Source organism: Zootoca vivipara, chromosome 6 (assembly GCF_965207765.1).
Source record: "Zootoca vivipara chromosome 6, rZooViv2.hap1.1, whole genome shotgun sequence".
Lineage (NCBI taxonomy): Eukaryota > Metazoa > Chordata > Lepidosauria > Squamata > Lacertidae > Zootoca > Zootoca vivipara.
In genome coordinates this window covers 14,988,005-15,005,489 of record NC_142589.1, presented here as the reverse complement: position 1 = coordinate 15,005,489, position 17,485 = coordinate 14,988,005, and the positions used below count along the sequence as shown (strand labels likewise).

At 47.4% G+C, this 17,485-nt stretch overlaps 1 protein-coding gene across 1 annotated transcript in view; it reads right to left on the bottom strand.

Annotated features, from left to right (window-relative positions):
- AGRN (agrin) overlaps positions 1-17,485 on the bottom strand; it is a 238,378-nt gene that overhangs the window by 130,613 nt on the left and 90,280 nt on the right. Inside the window, exon 3 of the mRNA XM_035118024.3 lies at positions 4,493-4,540. Coding sequence (XP_034973915.3) covers positions 4,493-4,540 — 48 coding nt within the window. The remainder of the gene's footprint in view (positions 1-4,492; positions 4,541-17,485) is intronic.

Below are 17,485 nucleotides of genomic sequence, written 5' to 3'. Positions count from 1 at the left end.
GTCCAGGGCACTAGAGAGTCCACCTAAGACATGGGGAGTTGGGGAGGGCTGCTTCCACCACCAGCAGCACCAATCTGGCATTTTGCAACTGGCAGCCTGGTGCAGAATCTGGCTCCCCTGACAAGGACCTTAGCTTTTAAAAATGTGAACTAAAATAAACCAAGCTTCTAGCCCTCATGGCTGCTGCTTGGGGAAAAATGCTGCACCTGCTGAAGCAAAACTTAGTGTGTGTAGTGTGTGTGGTGTGCGGGGAGGGGGGGAGCAAGCGCATACTGGGCAGTGTCTGCAATGTCTCCATTTCAAGTCCTCTTGTCCCCTTGCCTACACCACATCAGGGCCTCAAATACATGCCAGTCATCTGTACACACAGCCCAGCCTTGTAGCATTTCCACATAAGATAAGATCACCCAGCAAATTAACAGGAACATTGTCCTAAATTTAAAGGGGGAAAGAAAGGGCAATACTGTTGTTTTTCTTCAAGAAGCAAAGCAGCTCCACAGCAAGCCAAGAGATGTGAGGCACAATATGCTACAGACTCCTCCTCAGAAAGAGATTGTGCCTAGTACATAAGGGCAAGATGTTTTGTTGTTGTTTTTTTAAAAAATGCAACATGTCATCTGGATGGGCTTGGTTTATTAATATTTCACAGCGTCGAGATGCAAGCTACACCTACGTTCGTTTTTATTTTTAAACAAGACACCCTGGGTCCAATTATAGATTAATCACATTTTGTTTATCATGGCATCCGTCGCTTTCCCATTCTGACAAAAGATAAAGAGAGGAATTAATAAACCATTAGTTGATTGCTGCTTTTTAAATTGGTTTGAACACCAGTATGTTTTGAATTGGGGGTAAGGGGGGGGACCAACGCATGTAAAGTTACAAACGAGCATTTATTTTACCTATCTGAAAAACTGTGTTCTCAAGTAAAATCATTAAGGGAGTATAAAAATTAAGCAAAATTGGTATTTCCTGTGATTCCACCCATAACCCACCAGGTTCCATTTGGGCTCCGCCCAAAACCTGCCATGTTCCATTCTGGTTCCAGGCTTCTCTTCCTGTCATAAATATTCGGGAGGGAACACTTTTTCTCACTCACCCACTGCAGTGATACCCCAATAACCCCTCCCCCCATTTTGAAATCCTGTCTCCTCAATTGACCTTTACCCTCATCAGTTTCGATTTAATCACCATTACTCATGGACAGTTTAAGCTGCCCAACAAATGACTGGCAGGAACAAAGCAAAACACTTTGCTACAAAAATCTGCCCCATCTGCAAACTGATCTGCACTTTGCAGGGCAGTTCAGTTTCTCTGGAAGGCACCTGCAGAATGTTTCTCAAACCTTGCTAAGTGATGAAGGTCCTCTACTGCCAGATGACAGTGGAGGTTGATTTTTAACAAATCCTCATCTAAATTGTTCAAACTGATAAAGGTATATTCTGCTAAAACTGAACTGCTTGATAGCTCAGCTCTGAGGTCTTGCAAAGCAGACTTTGCAGATGTATCACTCAATATTTAAAAGATTCTCCAAGTTGGCAGGGACAAGAACTCCAGCAGCTGAAAGTGTGACAGTTTCAAAGTCTGCAACACACTAGTGTCTTTGCAGTACCTCCTCTTCTGCACCATCATTTAAATTCACCTTGGGGGTGGGGGGTGGGCGGAAATACTTTGCAGTTTCAAACCCATCACCATTGTTTCTCCCCCTTTGTCAATTATGACAAGTCTTCTCCATGCTTCTTGGTTTCAAAACTCAAAGACAACATATAATTTTGACAAGGGCTCACAAAACTCCAAAAGTGCTCTCTTTTTCTTCAAGGGGAATACAAGAAACCCATTAACAATCTCTTGCCAGTTCAGTGGGCATGTGGATGCAATTTGCTAAGGCCGCATATATGTATCCTGATATTAGGGAAAAGCTGTATGAATGCAAACCACAGCCTGTTAGGGGCCTGCCTGGTGCATTATCTGTGCACAAGGAAGGTATGCTTTGGAAGTAGCAGTGAATTTAAATGACATTTACCGGTATATTTAACATACATGTATATATACAGGGGCTAGCAGAAAAGCTAAGTGCAGAACACAGTCAAGATTCCTCATTTACCACATACAACTTCCTCTTACTGGGCTGCATGGCTTTACAAGGAAGATAGAAAAGCCAGAAAATTTGGCAAACACCACCACCAAGGTTCCATTCCGACTCCGCCCATGCCCCACCAAGATTCCATTGTGACTCCGCCCCCCACCCCACCAATATTCCATTCTGACTCCGCCCATGCTTCCACCAAGATTCCATTCTAACGCCACCCATGCTCCCGCCAAGATTCCATTCTGACTCCGCCCATGCCCCCCGCCAAGATTCCATTCCGACTCCGCCCATGCCCCCCGCCAAGATTCCATTCTGACTCAGCACATGCTCCTGCCAAGATTCCATTCTGACTCCGCCCATGCTCCCGCCAAGATTATATTCTGACTCCGCCCATGCCCCACCAAGATTCTATTCCGTCTCCACCCATGCCCCCACCTAGTTTCCATTCTGACTCCGTCCATGTCCCAACAAAGATTCCATTCTGACTCCGCACATGCTCCTGCCAAGATTCCGTTCTGACTCCGCCCATGCCCCCGCCTAGTTTCCATTCTGACTCCGCCCATGCTCCTGCCAAGATTCTATTCTGACTCCGCCCATGCTCCCACCAAGATTCCATTGTGACTCCGCCCATGCCCCCGCCAATATTCCATTCTGACTTTGCCCATGCTCCCACAAAAGCTCCATGTTGGCTCCGCCCACACTCTCATCAAGATTTCATTCCAGCCTATGTTTCCCCACTTTCCATAGCTGCTTTCCCACTGCAGTCCATGGAGGAAATGTACGCTCAGTACATGGAATCTGCAGACACAGTTTAGTCACAGGAAGGTGCAATGAGCAACAGTGTATAACGAATGGAGAGGGAAGGGTGGCATCCTAGACAATGGGAAGGGGAGAAAACTTGGAGAGGGATAGAGATTACAGTTGTAGACAATGTGCCCTAAAATTACTAGGGGGGCCCTCCATCCCCCAAACACATGTCTCCTTGCTGCTGTTGCAAATGGATTGTTCACTGTTCTGGTTTGTGGATAAACTGCCGACAATCCCTAAGCATCAGTTGAAAAAGTGATGCAATAGCTAGAGAGTTGGTTTCCGCTGGCAAGATTGGGGTGGCCAGTCCAAATGCCCTCTTCAGCCCTTGGGAAGCGACAGCATCGCATTCACGCACAGCAGAGTCTCTGTGTTTATACAGCAGCCACACAGGGTTGCACACTATCATGTCTGAAGTAGGCATCTGCATCAAACTCACATCCATGTACCGGGGGAATCACCCCGAGAGGATGTGTGCAGCTTCACCAATTGAGACGGCGGGGGGGGAAAGTCATCATCTGCAAATGTGTGAAGGGCCCTCATCTCTATCCTCATAGGGTTGCTTATGAAATTGGAATTTCACTGAAAAGTGTTCCAGAAAGGCAGAGAACAGGATGTTTGCAGAGAGAGAAAGACAGGAAAGTGGGACTCTCAAAGCATGAAGCAAAAATAGTGTTTTCTTTTCTTTCCTTCTTTTTTTTTCAAAAGGGCTGGGATCTGTGGGACTTTTAATTGGTTAAGGCAGCCTTTGCCAACCTGGCGCCCTCTGGAAGTTTTGAGTGGCAGCTCCCAACAGCACTGGCATCTCACAGCTCTGTTGGCTGGGGCTGATGTGAGCTGGTGGTGCAAAACATCTGCAGGGCAGCAGCTTCGCCAAGACGGGTTTAAACAGTGTATCATGATACTAATCATTGCCATCACCAAGAGTAGCAGCAGCAGCAATGAAGAATTTGAAAGGCGGGTATTTTAAAATATGGGGCGTGGTGTTTTTTTTAAACAGGGAGAGCCTTAAACAAAGCCTGAGGCTCTGGTACATAAAATTTAAATAAATCATTTGATTTTTACATTTGTTTTAAAGCTGTTCTGTCATTCAAGCGGTTGGCGGAGGGTTGAGCAGGAGTCTTTCCCCTGCCCCTTTTTAAATCATCACAACAACCCTGCGAAGTATGCCAAGGCAGGAGAGAATGAGGTCCCCAGAATCACTCAGTGAACAGAGATTTGAACCCAGGCCCCTATCCCAGCACCTTGTTGACATCAGCACGCTATTGTATAATCATCAACCTTAACGATAACACACACACAATGCAACAAATATAGGTGTTTTCCTAGATTACCACTACTGGGAAATGTCTTTTCTCTCCCCTCCCCCTTCCAAGTGGCAAAAGCAGTATCAGGCGGAACATTGGTGCGTGATGCACTCGCTCCATGTGGGGAGGAAGGGGGAGGAGTCATGAACAATGAGGCAGGGAAATAGATCACTGGGTCAAAGGAGTGTTCCTTGCAGGAGGTATATCAACCTCACCAGATCAGCTTTCAAGTACCGAAAACCAAAGGTTAGGGAAAAGATCTGGAATTTGCTTTTGTCCCACTACTCACCATCCTGTGGCGTCGGCAGCGGCTGTGGAAAATAGTACCCTGGTTTGTCTGCAAAACAAAAGATTGGGGGGGGGGTGGCATTAGTTGAGAGATTCAAGAAAACACTTTGAGACACAGAGCTGTTGGCTATTATTCCTCACTTGCACATGGCACTGTAACAAACCAGTTCAGTATTCAGAAACATCAAGGTGAACTCCAAATCCCTCTCAATGATCTCCAGATCAACTCAGAAGTAAGTCCCAATGACTGCAAAGGGACTTATTTCCAGGTGAGCATGCTGTGACTGCAGCTGGAATGGTTTCTCCGAAGCTGGATCCTTCCATATTATCAAACCGTATGCCCTAAACACCAATCTACAAATGAGGGTGCTGGCTGCCACCCTGAGTGACTACCTGTTCTGGACCTGTTTCCTGCCAATCAGCCATGTCTTTGCAGCAGATGTAATAGATGGATTCAATTATCATGCAGAGCAGGGTTAGCCACCCTGGGGGGGGGCAGCTGCCGTGGGACCACGCCTCTCAACATCAGAAGCCTAGCCAGCATGGTCAATGGTCACAGATGTTGGAAGTTGTAGTCCGGAGGCGACCCCCTGATGTATAGCAATGTGGCAAAATATGATTTGCCTTCAAAGAGAGGCAAATCTGTCATGCCTCTGAAAGATGCCCCATTCTGGGCTTGATTCCTTCCAATGAGGAAGCCTACCAAGGACGGACACTCATGCAGAGTCAGAGGGGCAGGCTCCCTTGAGAGCAGGTCAACAAGGTTCCAAAAGTAAACTTCTTTTGGAGCCATGCCCGTCTCCGATGCCAATTCAGAACTTTAAAAACGCACACTGATGCTTAAGGGGACACTGTTTGGTTCCACATACAAAAGCACACACGAAAACCCAATACGTAGTAAATATAGTTCTCTTCTAGCACTGGGGGAGGTAAGGGATGTGACAGCAGCTGCCTTGGGCAAGTCAATCCGTCAAGGCCCCTCCTGACCCCAGCTGCGATGCAAATCAAACTATTTATTACCTATCGTGCAAGGGTCTCCCAAGACACTGATCCATCAAAGCCATTTGAGTTGATTGGTGACCTGTGTTTGCAAAGCTGCCGCTTGTTATCCAGTTAGGTTGGGGGAGGCCGGGAGAGGAGGGGGTGTCATAAAAGACAGGAGAGGCATAAGCAGCACTAAAACTACCACCGCCACAACCCTCACCAAAAGAACCTCTTTTATTCGTTCTGCAGAATCAAGGAGTAAAGACCCTCTTCAGGAAGCAAGCGCGGGCCAATTAAAAAGTGGAAAGATGCACGCCCAAATATGGCCCACCCTGTGTGTAGAAAGCTACCATGTCAAGGAGAAACCCCGAGTCAAAAATACAACTAGGCAACTATCTGGAAAGAACAGCATACTAGTTTGCCAGAAAAACAAAAAGGCTAACATATCCCATGTCTACACTGCAATGCTTGGACCCTTTTTTTCAGGGTTTGGTAAGAAATCAAGGCTCTAGTCATCTAGGCTGTGTGTGCCCAGCAGTAATAACTATTTCCAGTGGTTGGAGGGGGGGGCTGCATTTAAATCATCATCACAGAGAATGCCCCACCATGCCTGTACAGAGTAGTCCTATAAAAAGAGATCGCTCTCCAGAAATGTAAAATGAGTACATCTTTTCCCAGGGTGTGTATGTTTGTCCTCTGCTAACACCCGTTGTCACAATCCAACCACAGCTGTCAAATTTGCACATCTGCTTCTGTATGTCTGTATCTCCTTCTCAGAGCACACACACTTGCGTGCGCACACGCACACACACAAGCATTTTGTACAACGCTGGGTATAAAATAGCTGTGTCTCGATAGAAATGCCACCCACACACTTAACTGCCACACCCCAGTCTGCTTCTATATCCAGCACAAGAAACACTTTAGGGATTCTCAGAAAACAGAGGCGAGCCTCGAAAATCCAAGCCAAGGGACCCCATTTTCTTTGGTAGGATCTCAGCCCTGTGGCATGTGAAGTCAGAATGAAGGACAAAGGTGCCCCGGAGCTTGTGCAGAGTGTTGTTCCTTCTCTTACGTATGTTGCGTTGGAGCAAGGGTAGTCAACAGGGTGCCCTCTAAGGTATCGTTGGACTCAAAACATCCATCCCTTCCAGCCAAGCCTGGAAGATGGGAGCTGCCACCCAAAAATGATTAGGGATTTCCAGGACAAAAGGTGCAAACTCTTGTCAAAAGATGTCATTAGGAACTACTCCTAGGTAGCCTGCAGATAACACTAGACATTTTGGGAGGGGGCTGTTAACTACAGGTTAAACTTGGCATGGGGACCCTTCTTCAGTCCGAGGGCGGCATTCTCTCCTAGGCAACCTCCCAAGGGTTTGCAAGTGGTAGGTGGAGCCAGAGGCTAAAGTGGGCGGGGCAGGGATTGCAAATTTCACCTTTGTATAATAGGCTAGTTTCCACACTCACTCAAGGAGGGTTTGAAGCAGGGCCAGTGAGGGGTGTGTGGCCTGAAGAGAGTTTCAGGGGCCAATTAGAGAGGCATGGAGGGTCACATGTGGCCCCCTGGCCTGAGGTTTCCCATCCCAGCTTTACAAACAAAAATACCAGAGGGGTGCTTGTTGACAGTAAGCAACATTAGGAGAGGACAACTGAAAAAAGACGTGATGGGGTGGAGATTTTGCCACCCAAAGCCTCCTAGCTCCAAATCCCCACTTCTGTCACCCACAGAGATTCGGTTTCAAATGCCCTTCCCTGCCCCCTTAGCTACACCCATGATCTGGGCTATACCTCTATCATGCCACTTTAAACAACCACAGCTTCCCCCAAAGAGCCCTGGGAGCTGCATTTAAGGGTGCTGAGAGTTGTTAGAAGACCCTGACTCACCTCACAGAGACACAATTCTCAAGAGTGGTTTAACAACTGATCCCTCTTCCCAGGAAACTCTGGGAACTGTAGCTTTGAGAGGGGCAGAGGGGTCTCCTGACAAATCTCAGGACTTTCCAGGGTCATTTGGGGGAAGCCGTGGCTGCTGGAAGTTGTAAAATAGTGCTTTAAATGTATGAAGGGAGAAGGGGCCAATGCAGGACGTGTCTGTCAAAATTGTACGAGAAAATGAAGCAGTGGAAAATGAGGTTTCATACCGGGTAAAATTTAGGTTGTCGGGAAGAGCGGGCTGTCTTTTGAGCATCACTGGGCAGAACTTTATGTTGATAGCGAGCGCTATGATTTCCAGGAGTGCTTTGAAACGCAATACAATATTAAAAACGTAAGAAGGGAGACCCATCTAGTCCTGTTTCATGTTCTTACAGAGGCCAGTCAGATGGCTCAGGGATGCTCGGCGGCAGGGCACAAATGGCAAGAGCCCTCCCTCACCTTGGCTTGCAAGAAGACCCAAAGGCCCACCAAGCATCTGTTTGCTTTGCTTTGTTTTGCTCCTGAGCATCTGGCAATTCAGAAGTATACTGCACCTGGGCATGGAGGTTCCATCTGGCCATCATGACTAGTAACTGCCCCCCCCCCTAACCAGGGCTGTGAGCTACGCACAATGCACCCTCAGCACTGAAAGCAGCATGCATTAGGACAAGAGATTCAGTACCCAGAGAACATCAGCTTTCACTTAAACACACACACAACTAAATATAAGCACATTCAGGCTCTAGGGGCTGTAAATGTAGACTCCTCCAAGGAAGTGTTTGAGCAGCGATTCCACTTATCTGGGGATAGGAAAGCAAGATGAATGCCATGCCAGATGAGACCAAAAGGTCCGTCGCCCTGTATCCAACACTGCCAAGTCAGATGCTTCTGGAAAGCTCGCAAGCAGCGCACGAAGGCAGCCCCGTTTATCCTTCTGCTTCCCCCCGCATTTGATATTCAAAGATGCACTGAGAAACGCAAGGGGCTGCCTCGGTACCCCAGGCGATTGTCCCTGTAGCCCAGTACTGTCTACCCTGTCTGGCAGCAGCTCTTGGGGGCTTTGGTAGAAAAGGGTCTTACCCATCACCTGTACCTGATCCTTTTAACCCGAACTTGGTGTGGGATGCAAAGGGTTAAGTGCAGTCAAGTCACAACAATCCCTAGATAGTCCACTTGGAGGACTGAGGAGGAGGATATGACTAAACGTAGTTTCCTCTTCCTTCACATGCAAATGAGTTGAGGAAGTGGCAGATAAATCCTGAAGGAAACAGCCATTTTCTCTCTCTTGGACCAGACCTCTTGGACTACACACATCTTAGTGAGTCTCTCCCTCAAGGCCTCCAGCCTAGAGAGAGAGATGAGATGGAGTCTCACTTCTTATAAGTGAACTTCACAATGTATATATTACCTTTTAACTAAGCAAGTCTACCTCTTGAGTGTGCTGTACCTCGAGATGCTTGTAAGTAAACATCTTTTATACTTTTAAGAGCATTGTGTTGTGTCTTTTCTTTTAAGAGGGAAAAAGGGGAAATACCAGGAAAATACACTTTATTTTAGTGGCTTAAATCAAGCCTGCGCAAACGTTCTTCTGCTGTGTATTTTGCAAAAGGGGAATGTTTTTACTCTGCTAAAGTTTTGTGCTTGCTAGCGCAAGCGGGGATAGGATATATTAAACAATATCTCCTCATCCACATTCCTGAACATTCCCACATAGGGTTATTGCGGCCCAGAGTTGCGTATTTTGTGTATTTTTGAAGGATTGATTTGGATTGTGATTTTGAGCTGTGTAGGATTTTTCCAGTTAGAGTTTCCTGGTTGAGCACATGGTCTCTTTGTTCTGCAGTGTGCTTGGGGGATTAACTACCCCTCCCCTCCCTCAGAGTTTGCAGCACTGAGATAGCTCAGAGGTAGTGAAGATATTTTTGAGATTTTTGAGATTTTGATTTTGATTTTTGAAAGATTTTAAATTTTGGAAATTTTGGAAATTTTTGAAGTTTTAAGATGGCAAGCTCCAGTTTTGGTAGTGAGGCAAGACCAAGTCTTATGCTGCTTGATGACAATAATTTTGTGCAATGGAAGCAGCGCATTTTAGTTTATCTTGCTGCTAGGCGTGTTCTGCAGGCCATTAAGGAAGAAAAGCCTACAGGAACCGATGCAGAAGCTTTAGCCAAGATAGAAGCTTGGAGTATTAAAAATGATGAAGCCAAGCACATAATTTTGAGCAGTTTGAGGAATGAGCATCTATCGATGATAAATTTTGAAGATGATGCATCTAAGATCCTAGAGGACATTGAACGCATTTATGCACAATCTACAGAGAGTTCCTATAGATATTTGTTGGATAAGTTACTCAAGTTGAAGATGAATTCTAGAGAAGAGTTTACAGAGCATTTTAAGAATTTTTCTGAGATTGTTCAAAGAATTGCCTTTACTCCCAGAGCCTTTGATGATGTGACTAAAGTAACGTTTATGCTTGCATCATTGGGACCTACGTTTGCTCCTTTTAAAAGTATAATGGATCACACAAAGGATTTAACTTTTAATGAGCTTATCAACCATTTAAGAGAGGAATGCAGAGATAGCCTTGATTCTCAAGAAAGGAATCCAAGGAGGAAGGATAGCAGCTATGCATCCAAGCATTTTGGAAAGTCCAGAGAGACATCTAGAGAAATAATTTGTTTTAGATGCAATGGGAAAAACCACATAGCAAGGAACTGCAAGGGTTCAAATGGGGATGAAGTTGAATCCCACCCCTCAAAACCACAAGGCATTAAGAAGGGGAGTCGTGAGCAAACCATGTTGATGCAGGAGAGGAGTCTAGCTGTCCAGAATCGTGAAAATAAGCGCAATAAGTGGATTCTTGACAGTGGAGCGAGTTCTCATTTCTGTTATAAAAAGGAGTATTTTAATGAGATTAATAATGATGAATCCTCTGAAATTGAGATTGCTGATGGCAACATTGTAAAGGCATTTGGTGCAGGAACTGTGAACTTGCAATTCAACGTAGATTATGAGACAATTAATACAAAAGTGACTGAAGTTAAGTTTGCACCAAAACTCAATTGCAACTTACTGAGTGTTTCCAGTTTGGACAGGAAAGGATTTAAAATTACATTTGAAAAAGGGCAATGTATTGTGACTAAGCATGATGAAGTTTGTGCTCAGGGCACACTAAAGGACGGTGTATATGAGCTTAATATTTCAGAGAACCAGCGGAACCAGTCGACAAGGATGGCCCAACCAAGCAAAAGGGATCAAGCAAGTCTGGAACCAACAAGTGAGGAGTTTGTATTTTATCCTCTTGAACCAATACAAAGCACTAATCCACCTTCTAGTGTCGTAGCACCCCCTATAGGTGACACCCGAGAAGACGCGGAGGTTCAGGCCCCTGGCAGCACCAGAGACGAAGAGGATGAGGAGCAGCTGTATGGGGATATGCCACTGCTGGAGGAGGATGAGGAAGCTGATGCGGTCGAAAGACCAGAGGTCAGACACTCATCCAGAACCAACAGAGGTGTTCCACCATTACGGCTGTCCTACCTTTCAAGGTCGGCGTCTCCACAGGAACCTTCCAAATGGGAAGAGATAGAGAGGATGCCACCGGATGAAGCCAGTCTCTGGAGGAAAGCTGCTCGGGAGGAGATAGATGCACTTCATCGGAACAGGACCTGGACACTCACAGAACTACCTCCTGGTAAGGAAGCAATTGGAAGTAAATGGGTGTTCAAAGTTAAAAAGGGTTCAGAAGGGGAGGTGCAACGCTACAAAGCTAGGCTTGTGGCACAAGGTTTTTCCCAGAAGTATGGTGAGGATTACGATCAAGTGTTTGCACCGACAGTTCGATACAGCAGTGTCAGACTACTTTTAAGTATTGCAGCATCTAAGCAAATGTCGGTTTACCATATTGACATTGCGACAGCCTTTCTTCATGGCGAAATTTCTGAGCAGATTTATATGAAGCAGCCCAAAGGTTTCATTAAACCAAATGAGGCACATCTAGTGTGCAAGCTGCAGAAGGGACTTTATGGTTTGAAGCAAGCAGCGAGGGCTTGGAACCAGAAACTTCATGAGATGCTGGTGCAGCTTGGGTACAAGCAAGGGACTGCTGATAAGTGCTTGTACACCAAACAAAGGGATGGACAGTTTTCGTACATTTTAGCCTTTGTTGACGACCTTTTAATTTCTACGTCAAATGAGAAGGACTATAAAGACATAGTCAAACACCTCAACAGGGAAGTAGAGGTCAAGGAACTTGGAAAAGTGAAATACTACTTGGGAATTCAAGTTGAGAGAGAAGAGGATGGATCGTTCTTACTCAGCCAAAGGCAAAAGATAACTGAACTGATTGAAAGCATGCAGATGCAGGACGCACACCCAGTTGCGACACCGATGGCCACAGACTTCTTGAAGAATCAACAAGGTTCGAAGTTGCTGCCAAACAACACGCAATACAGGTCAGCGATCGGCAAACTTTTGTATTTGGTTACCACATGCAGACCTGACCTGGCAAGTGCAGTGGGGATCCTAAGTAGGAAAGTAAGTTGTCCCACTGAGCATGATTGGGCTGGTGTTAAGAGGGTTGTTCGTTATCTAAAGGGAACCATGGACTGTAAATTAAAACTGCCAGCCGTCAGAGACCCTAAACTGCTTGGGTATACTGACGCGGATTGGGCTGGGGATAATAAGGATTATAAGTCCACCAGTGGTTATGTTTTTATGTATGGGGACGGAGCTATTGCATGGGGAAGTTATAAACAGAAATGTATAGTTTTATCGTCCTCAGAATCCCAATACATTGCGGCTTCGGAAGCTTGCAGAGAGATCGCCTGGCTGGATCAACTCCTGAAGGACTTTGGCGTGCCAAGGAAGGGACCTGTCAGCTTGATGGAGGACAATCAGAGCAGTATGAAGCTGACACAAAGTGAAAAGTTCCTTGCACGCACCAAACACATTGGGGTCAGGTACCACTACATACGCCAGGTGATCGAGGATGGACTTGTTGAAATGTGTTACTGCAACACTGACCAGATGACTGCAGATGTCCTAACAAAGCCCCTGCCAAAAGAGAAGTTCCAGGATCTTCGTGGCAAGCTGGGACTCTTGGGTGGTTGATTAAAGTTGTTTATGTATGTTTTTGTGTATGTTGTGAATTGCCTGAGAAGGGGTTTGTGGGATGCAAAGGGTTAAGTGCAGTCAAATCACAACAATCCCTAGATAGTCCACTTGGAGGACTGAGGAGGAGGATATGACTAAACGTAGTTTCCTCTTCCTTCACATGCAAATGAGTTGAGGAAGTGGCAGATAAATCCTGAAGGAAACAGCCATTTTCTCTCTCTTGGACCAGACCTCTTGGACTACACACATCTTAGTGAGTCTCTCCCTCAAGGCCTCCAGCCTAGAGAGAGAGATGAGATGGAGTCTCACTTCTTATAAGTGAACTTCACAATGTATATATTACCTTTTAACTAAGCAAGTCTACCTCTTGAGTGTGCTGTACCTCGAGATGCTTGTAAGTAAACATCTTTTATACTTTTAAGAGCATTGTGTTGTGTCTTTTCTTTTAAGAGGGAAAAAGGGGAAATACCAGGAAAATACACTTTATTTTAGTGGCTTAAATCAAGCCTGCGCAAACGTTCTTCTGCTGTGTATTTTGCAAAAGGGGAATGTTTTTACTCTGCTAAAGTTTTGTGCTTGCTAGCGCAAGCGGGGATAGGATATATTAAACAATATCTCCTCATCCACATTCCTGAACATTCCCACACTTGGGACTACATCTGCATACAAAGAGGGTGCTCTGCCACTGAGCTACAGGTCTTGTAGGAAACAACGCAAGAAGCTGTCTTCTACTGAGTTAGGATAAACATTTGCTTCCCTGGGTTTCAGCAGAGAGTCTCCCCCAGTTCTACCTGGAAATTGAACCCGGAGCCTTCTGCATGCATCACAGATGCTCTACACCCATCCACACACCGAGCTGCAGCTCTTCCCATATTGTGAACACAGCAATTGGACGAAGAAGTCCACCTAGCTTGATAATGTCTGCATTGACTGGCAGAGCCTCTCCCTGGTGTTTAAGACTCCAGCAGTATTCACAGCCCCAACTAGAAAGGCCGGGAACTGAACCTGGGACCTTCTGCATGGAAGGCAGCTGCTCTGCTGCTGAGCTACAAGGTCCCTCCTCTGAATAACCGTCTCTGCACATGGAGAGTCTGCTTAGCTACGGCAGCCAATAGCTAGCAGCAGCCTGATTCCCCCCCCCCGCCCATTTCAGGTGGGGCGTCATCGCCAGGCATATCCCCCCCCCTTGCTCCCATGGAATGGGAATTAGTTCAGAGACACAGCTCAGAATGAAGAATGCAGCTGCTGTGCGCAAAGCAGTTTTTATCGACATGAGGAAATCAAAGAGGCACAAAGGGTTGCATCCCATGTCAGTCCTACTCAGAGCAGGTTATTGAAGATGACAGACTTCATCTTTGAAGTCTTTGTATTTAAGCCTCAGCAATGCATTACAGGTTTACTAAGCAAGCAAATTAAGAGAGCCACACCCTCTGAGCCACACCCATGTTGCCTTTAAGCTCCTCCCCCTTGTTTTTCCCCGCCACTGCCGCCACGTGCCGAGGGAGACACCTACAGTTGTTGAGGAAAAGCAGGACGGCAAATCCTAATGTGGAGGTGGCCAAGAGGATCAGGCAGATGTTGCAGGGGATCATGAAATATCGAACCACTAGGGAGACTTTGTGCTGGTACATCCGGTCCCTCTCCAAGGAGCCAGGCCCCATGGGGTACTGGCAAGCGGTCATGCCACTCACTGGGGCCCAGGCCCCTACAGGAAGATCCAGGATCGCGGTTGCTCTGGGCACAAGGAAGCTTTCGCCCCTCGCTTGCCCGCTTCCAAAATATTGGCTGTGTTCTAAGTGTTCTCAGGAACCGACATCCTCAGGCTGGCCGGCCGGCATGAGGGGTTCAGAGTTCAGGAGGAAGAACCAAACATCGCGCGGGCCATCTTGAGGTTGTAATCCAAATCTAGGTGAAGGGAAACTTAAGCCAAAGGAACCGGTGTCCCGTCAGACGGCTTCCCCTCTGAGGGATTCGAAGTCATCCCCCTCAGAACCAGTCATGAGCGCTGGGGTTCCATCCTCAACAAGCAATACCTGACAGGGCAAAAACTGTGATGGAGACTCTGGAATGCTCCCCAAATCTACCATCCGATTAGGAGAGAGGCCAGCTGGGGAAACAATGCAGGATAACTCCATCCAACAGTAACTCCTTCAGCAGACAGCTTTCGCGGAAATAAAAGGGGTTATAATCCTGGTTTTCAAGACTTGTCAAACCCTCAGACAATGCTATTGTGGAGAAAAATTAGAGGGCGAGCGGGGGGGGGGATAGATCTTCCAAGAACCGTGAACATTAGTTGAGTCTTTGGGGGGGGGGTCCTCACAAGGCGTAGCTCACTATTAAACCGTCGACCCAGTTGTTGGGTGGTCCTCGGGGCTGGAGCGAGTTCCTCCAGCCCATGCGCACCTCCGACAACGTGTGTTGTCAGAGAAACGCATGTTGAAGAGAAACACAGAAGAAGTGAGAATGAAAACAGACCCCTGCATGTAACACACACACCCCGAAACTTAATCCAGTGAGGGAGCTGATGAATTCTCTTATCGCCTCGGAGCCAGGAGACGGGGCCAGAATCCCCTTTTCTCTGCTTCCTCTTTCAAAGGGATTCCAAAGTCCACCGAGGGCTCAGCTGCGGTTTCCTCGACAGCAGCTGGCGGCGGGGCTCTTTGGCTGGCGAGAGACGGATCCCGAGCTGCTGAGATGAGCTAAACACACCGCCACCTTCTCTCCCTGCACAGAGCCAGCATGCCAGCCCTCGCTACAGAGCTGCCGGTCAGAAATGAATAAAATCATCCCAAGAGTAAGAAGAAGAAGAAGGGGGGAAATGAAAACGTGAAACGCAGGTTTGCAAAAGGGCACAGAGCCCCGATTCAAGAGTTCTTGCAACACAGGGTGCCGCTTGCAGCGAGGCTCGGGATCTGAAGCCGCCAGGCGTACAACGCACGCCCAAGTTTCTCAAGCCGCCGCCCCCTCCCCCGGCCAACGACTCAGGGTGGCGAGAAAGCCAAGCGAGGAAACGAGACGACTGTCCACTGCCGTTCCTTGGCTGTCCGCTGCCGTCCCCTGGGCACCGCTGCAGCTTTGCTGTTCTCACCCGGCATGAGCTGTCCATCTCCGGACGTCAGGTAGCGGTTCCATCCTTCCCTGACCCGGGTCTCCCTCAAAACAAAACCAACAATGCAAGAGTTCGGCTGTGGCAAGGAGGGGTGCTGGAGGCTCTCCTCCGCGGCTCAAGAGGTGGAGAAGCGGTTAAAAACAAAGGAGAGAAGATTGCGGGGAGAGGGTGGCGGTGTGTTCTTCTTTCTCCGGAGGGAGCTGCTCTCATGCAAATAGGAGGCAGGACCCCTCGGGCACCACCCCCACTGCTTTTCGAAAGATACCTCTGGAGCTACGGACACCTGTCAGCATTTCCAGGGAGATGGAAGGGAGGGGTGGGGAAGGAAGGCTCCGCTCAGCTCTCCCTGCCTCCCTGGAAGAGAGCGAAAGGGAAATTATCTCCCCTCCCTCCGCTCTCTCTCGCTCTCTCCAACCATCCAACCCCCGCCCCACTCGACAAGCCCCGCGTCTCATTTGTGAACTCAAGATGTTGAAAGGGGCGGAGAAGGCAGTGTCAAAACTCATTATGTGTCTCTTTCTCAGCCACTCTGAGCTTCTCGCCTCTCTGCACACACACACACACACACACACACACACACACACAGTCAGCAGGCAGGCACATACAAGCTGGGTCGCCACAACAGCTGATTTTTTTATTTTGGTATTTTTGAGTGAGTGGAAATGCCAGGGAAGATCCTGGCAAGGTGGAGTGTCAAAAGGGGAGGACAGCGATATGGATCGCGTTACAAGCTGTAATGGAGTACACGGGGCAGGGTGTGCCGGCGGGGGCAGAGAGAAAGGATGGGAAGACAGAACAGGAGATCGCTACTTTTTGAAGGAAGGGAATTCCCACTCTAGAAAAGCAGGAGGAATCATCCCAGAGTTGTGAGCCGGGTGGATGTGAAAGCAGGGAGGGAATTAAAAACACCCTCCTCCAAGTCTCATAAAAGGAGATAGAAATTTTCGCATTGCAAGTGACATTCTTTCTCTCAGCTGCTGCTTCTCAGCTGGGACAAAGCCTGGGATGGCTTTAAAAAAAAAAAAAAAAAAAAGACTGACAAAAATATTCAGAGGAGACGACTATCAATAGTTTATCCCCTCTCCCCCAGCTAAATGAAGCTTCCAGGCTCCAAAGCAGTATATCTCTGAATACAGGTTGCTAGTGGATAAAGTCTGATGAGAAAGCATTTGCCACCACACATCTGCTTGTGAGTTTCCCAGAAACACTGTCTTCCCACTTTCAGAATTCTCAAAATTTTCTGCCTTAGCGCACATGTGCTACGACAGCCCGCACATGTGCACTGATAACAAGAATAGAGTGTGGTGTGACCTTCAAAATGGGATTCTAGGGCAGACAAAAGTAGAGGGGGCTTTACATGCAGAAGGTTCCAGGTTCAGCCCCCAGCATCTGCAGGTAGGGCTCAGAGAGCTGCTGCCAGTCAGGGTTGACAATACTGAGCTAAATGGACCAATGGTTTGACTCACTATAAGGCAGTTTCCTATGTACCTAGCTGGTCACTGTAGGAAGCAGGATGGTGGACTAGGTGGACCTTTGGTTTGGCCCAGCAAGGTTTGTCTTAGGTTCTTAAAACTGCCATCTTACACACTGTGAAAGCCTTCACTAACCTGGTGCCCTCCAGGTGTTTGGAGACTACAACTCCCATCAGCCCCTGCCAGCACAGCACAGCGGCTGCAGGTCAAAACATCTGGAATGCACCAGGCTGGTAACGGCTGCTCTAATGCACTATGGGAGCTGCTGCTGCAATACAAATTCTAATAAATAATAGTAATAATGAGCATGTTTCAATTAACTGCTGCACTAGTGGGAGCTAGTCCAAAAGTTCCTGCCAATGCAATGGAATTTTGCCCTCCTCTTTTGCCCATGAGCACC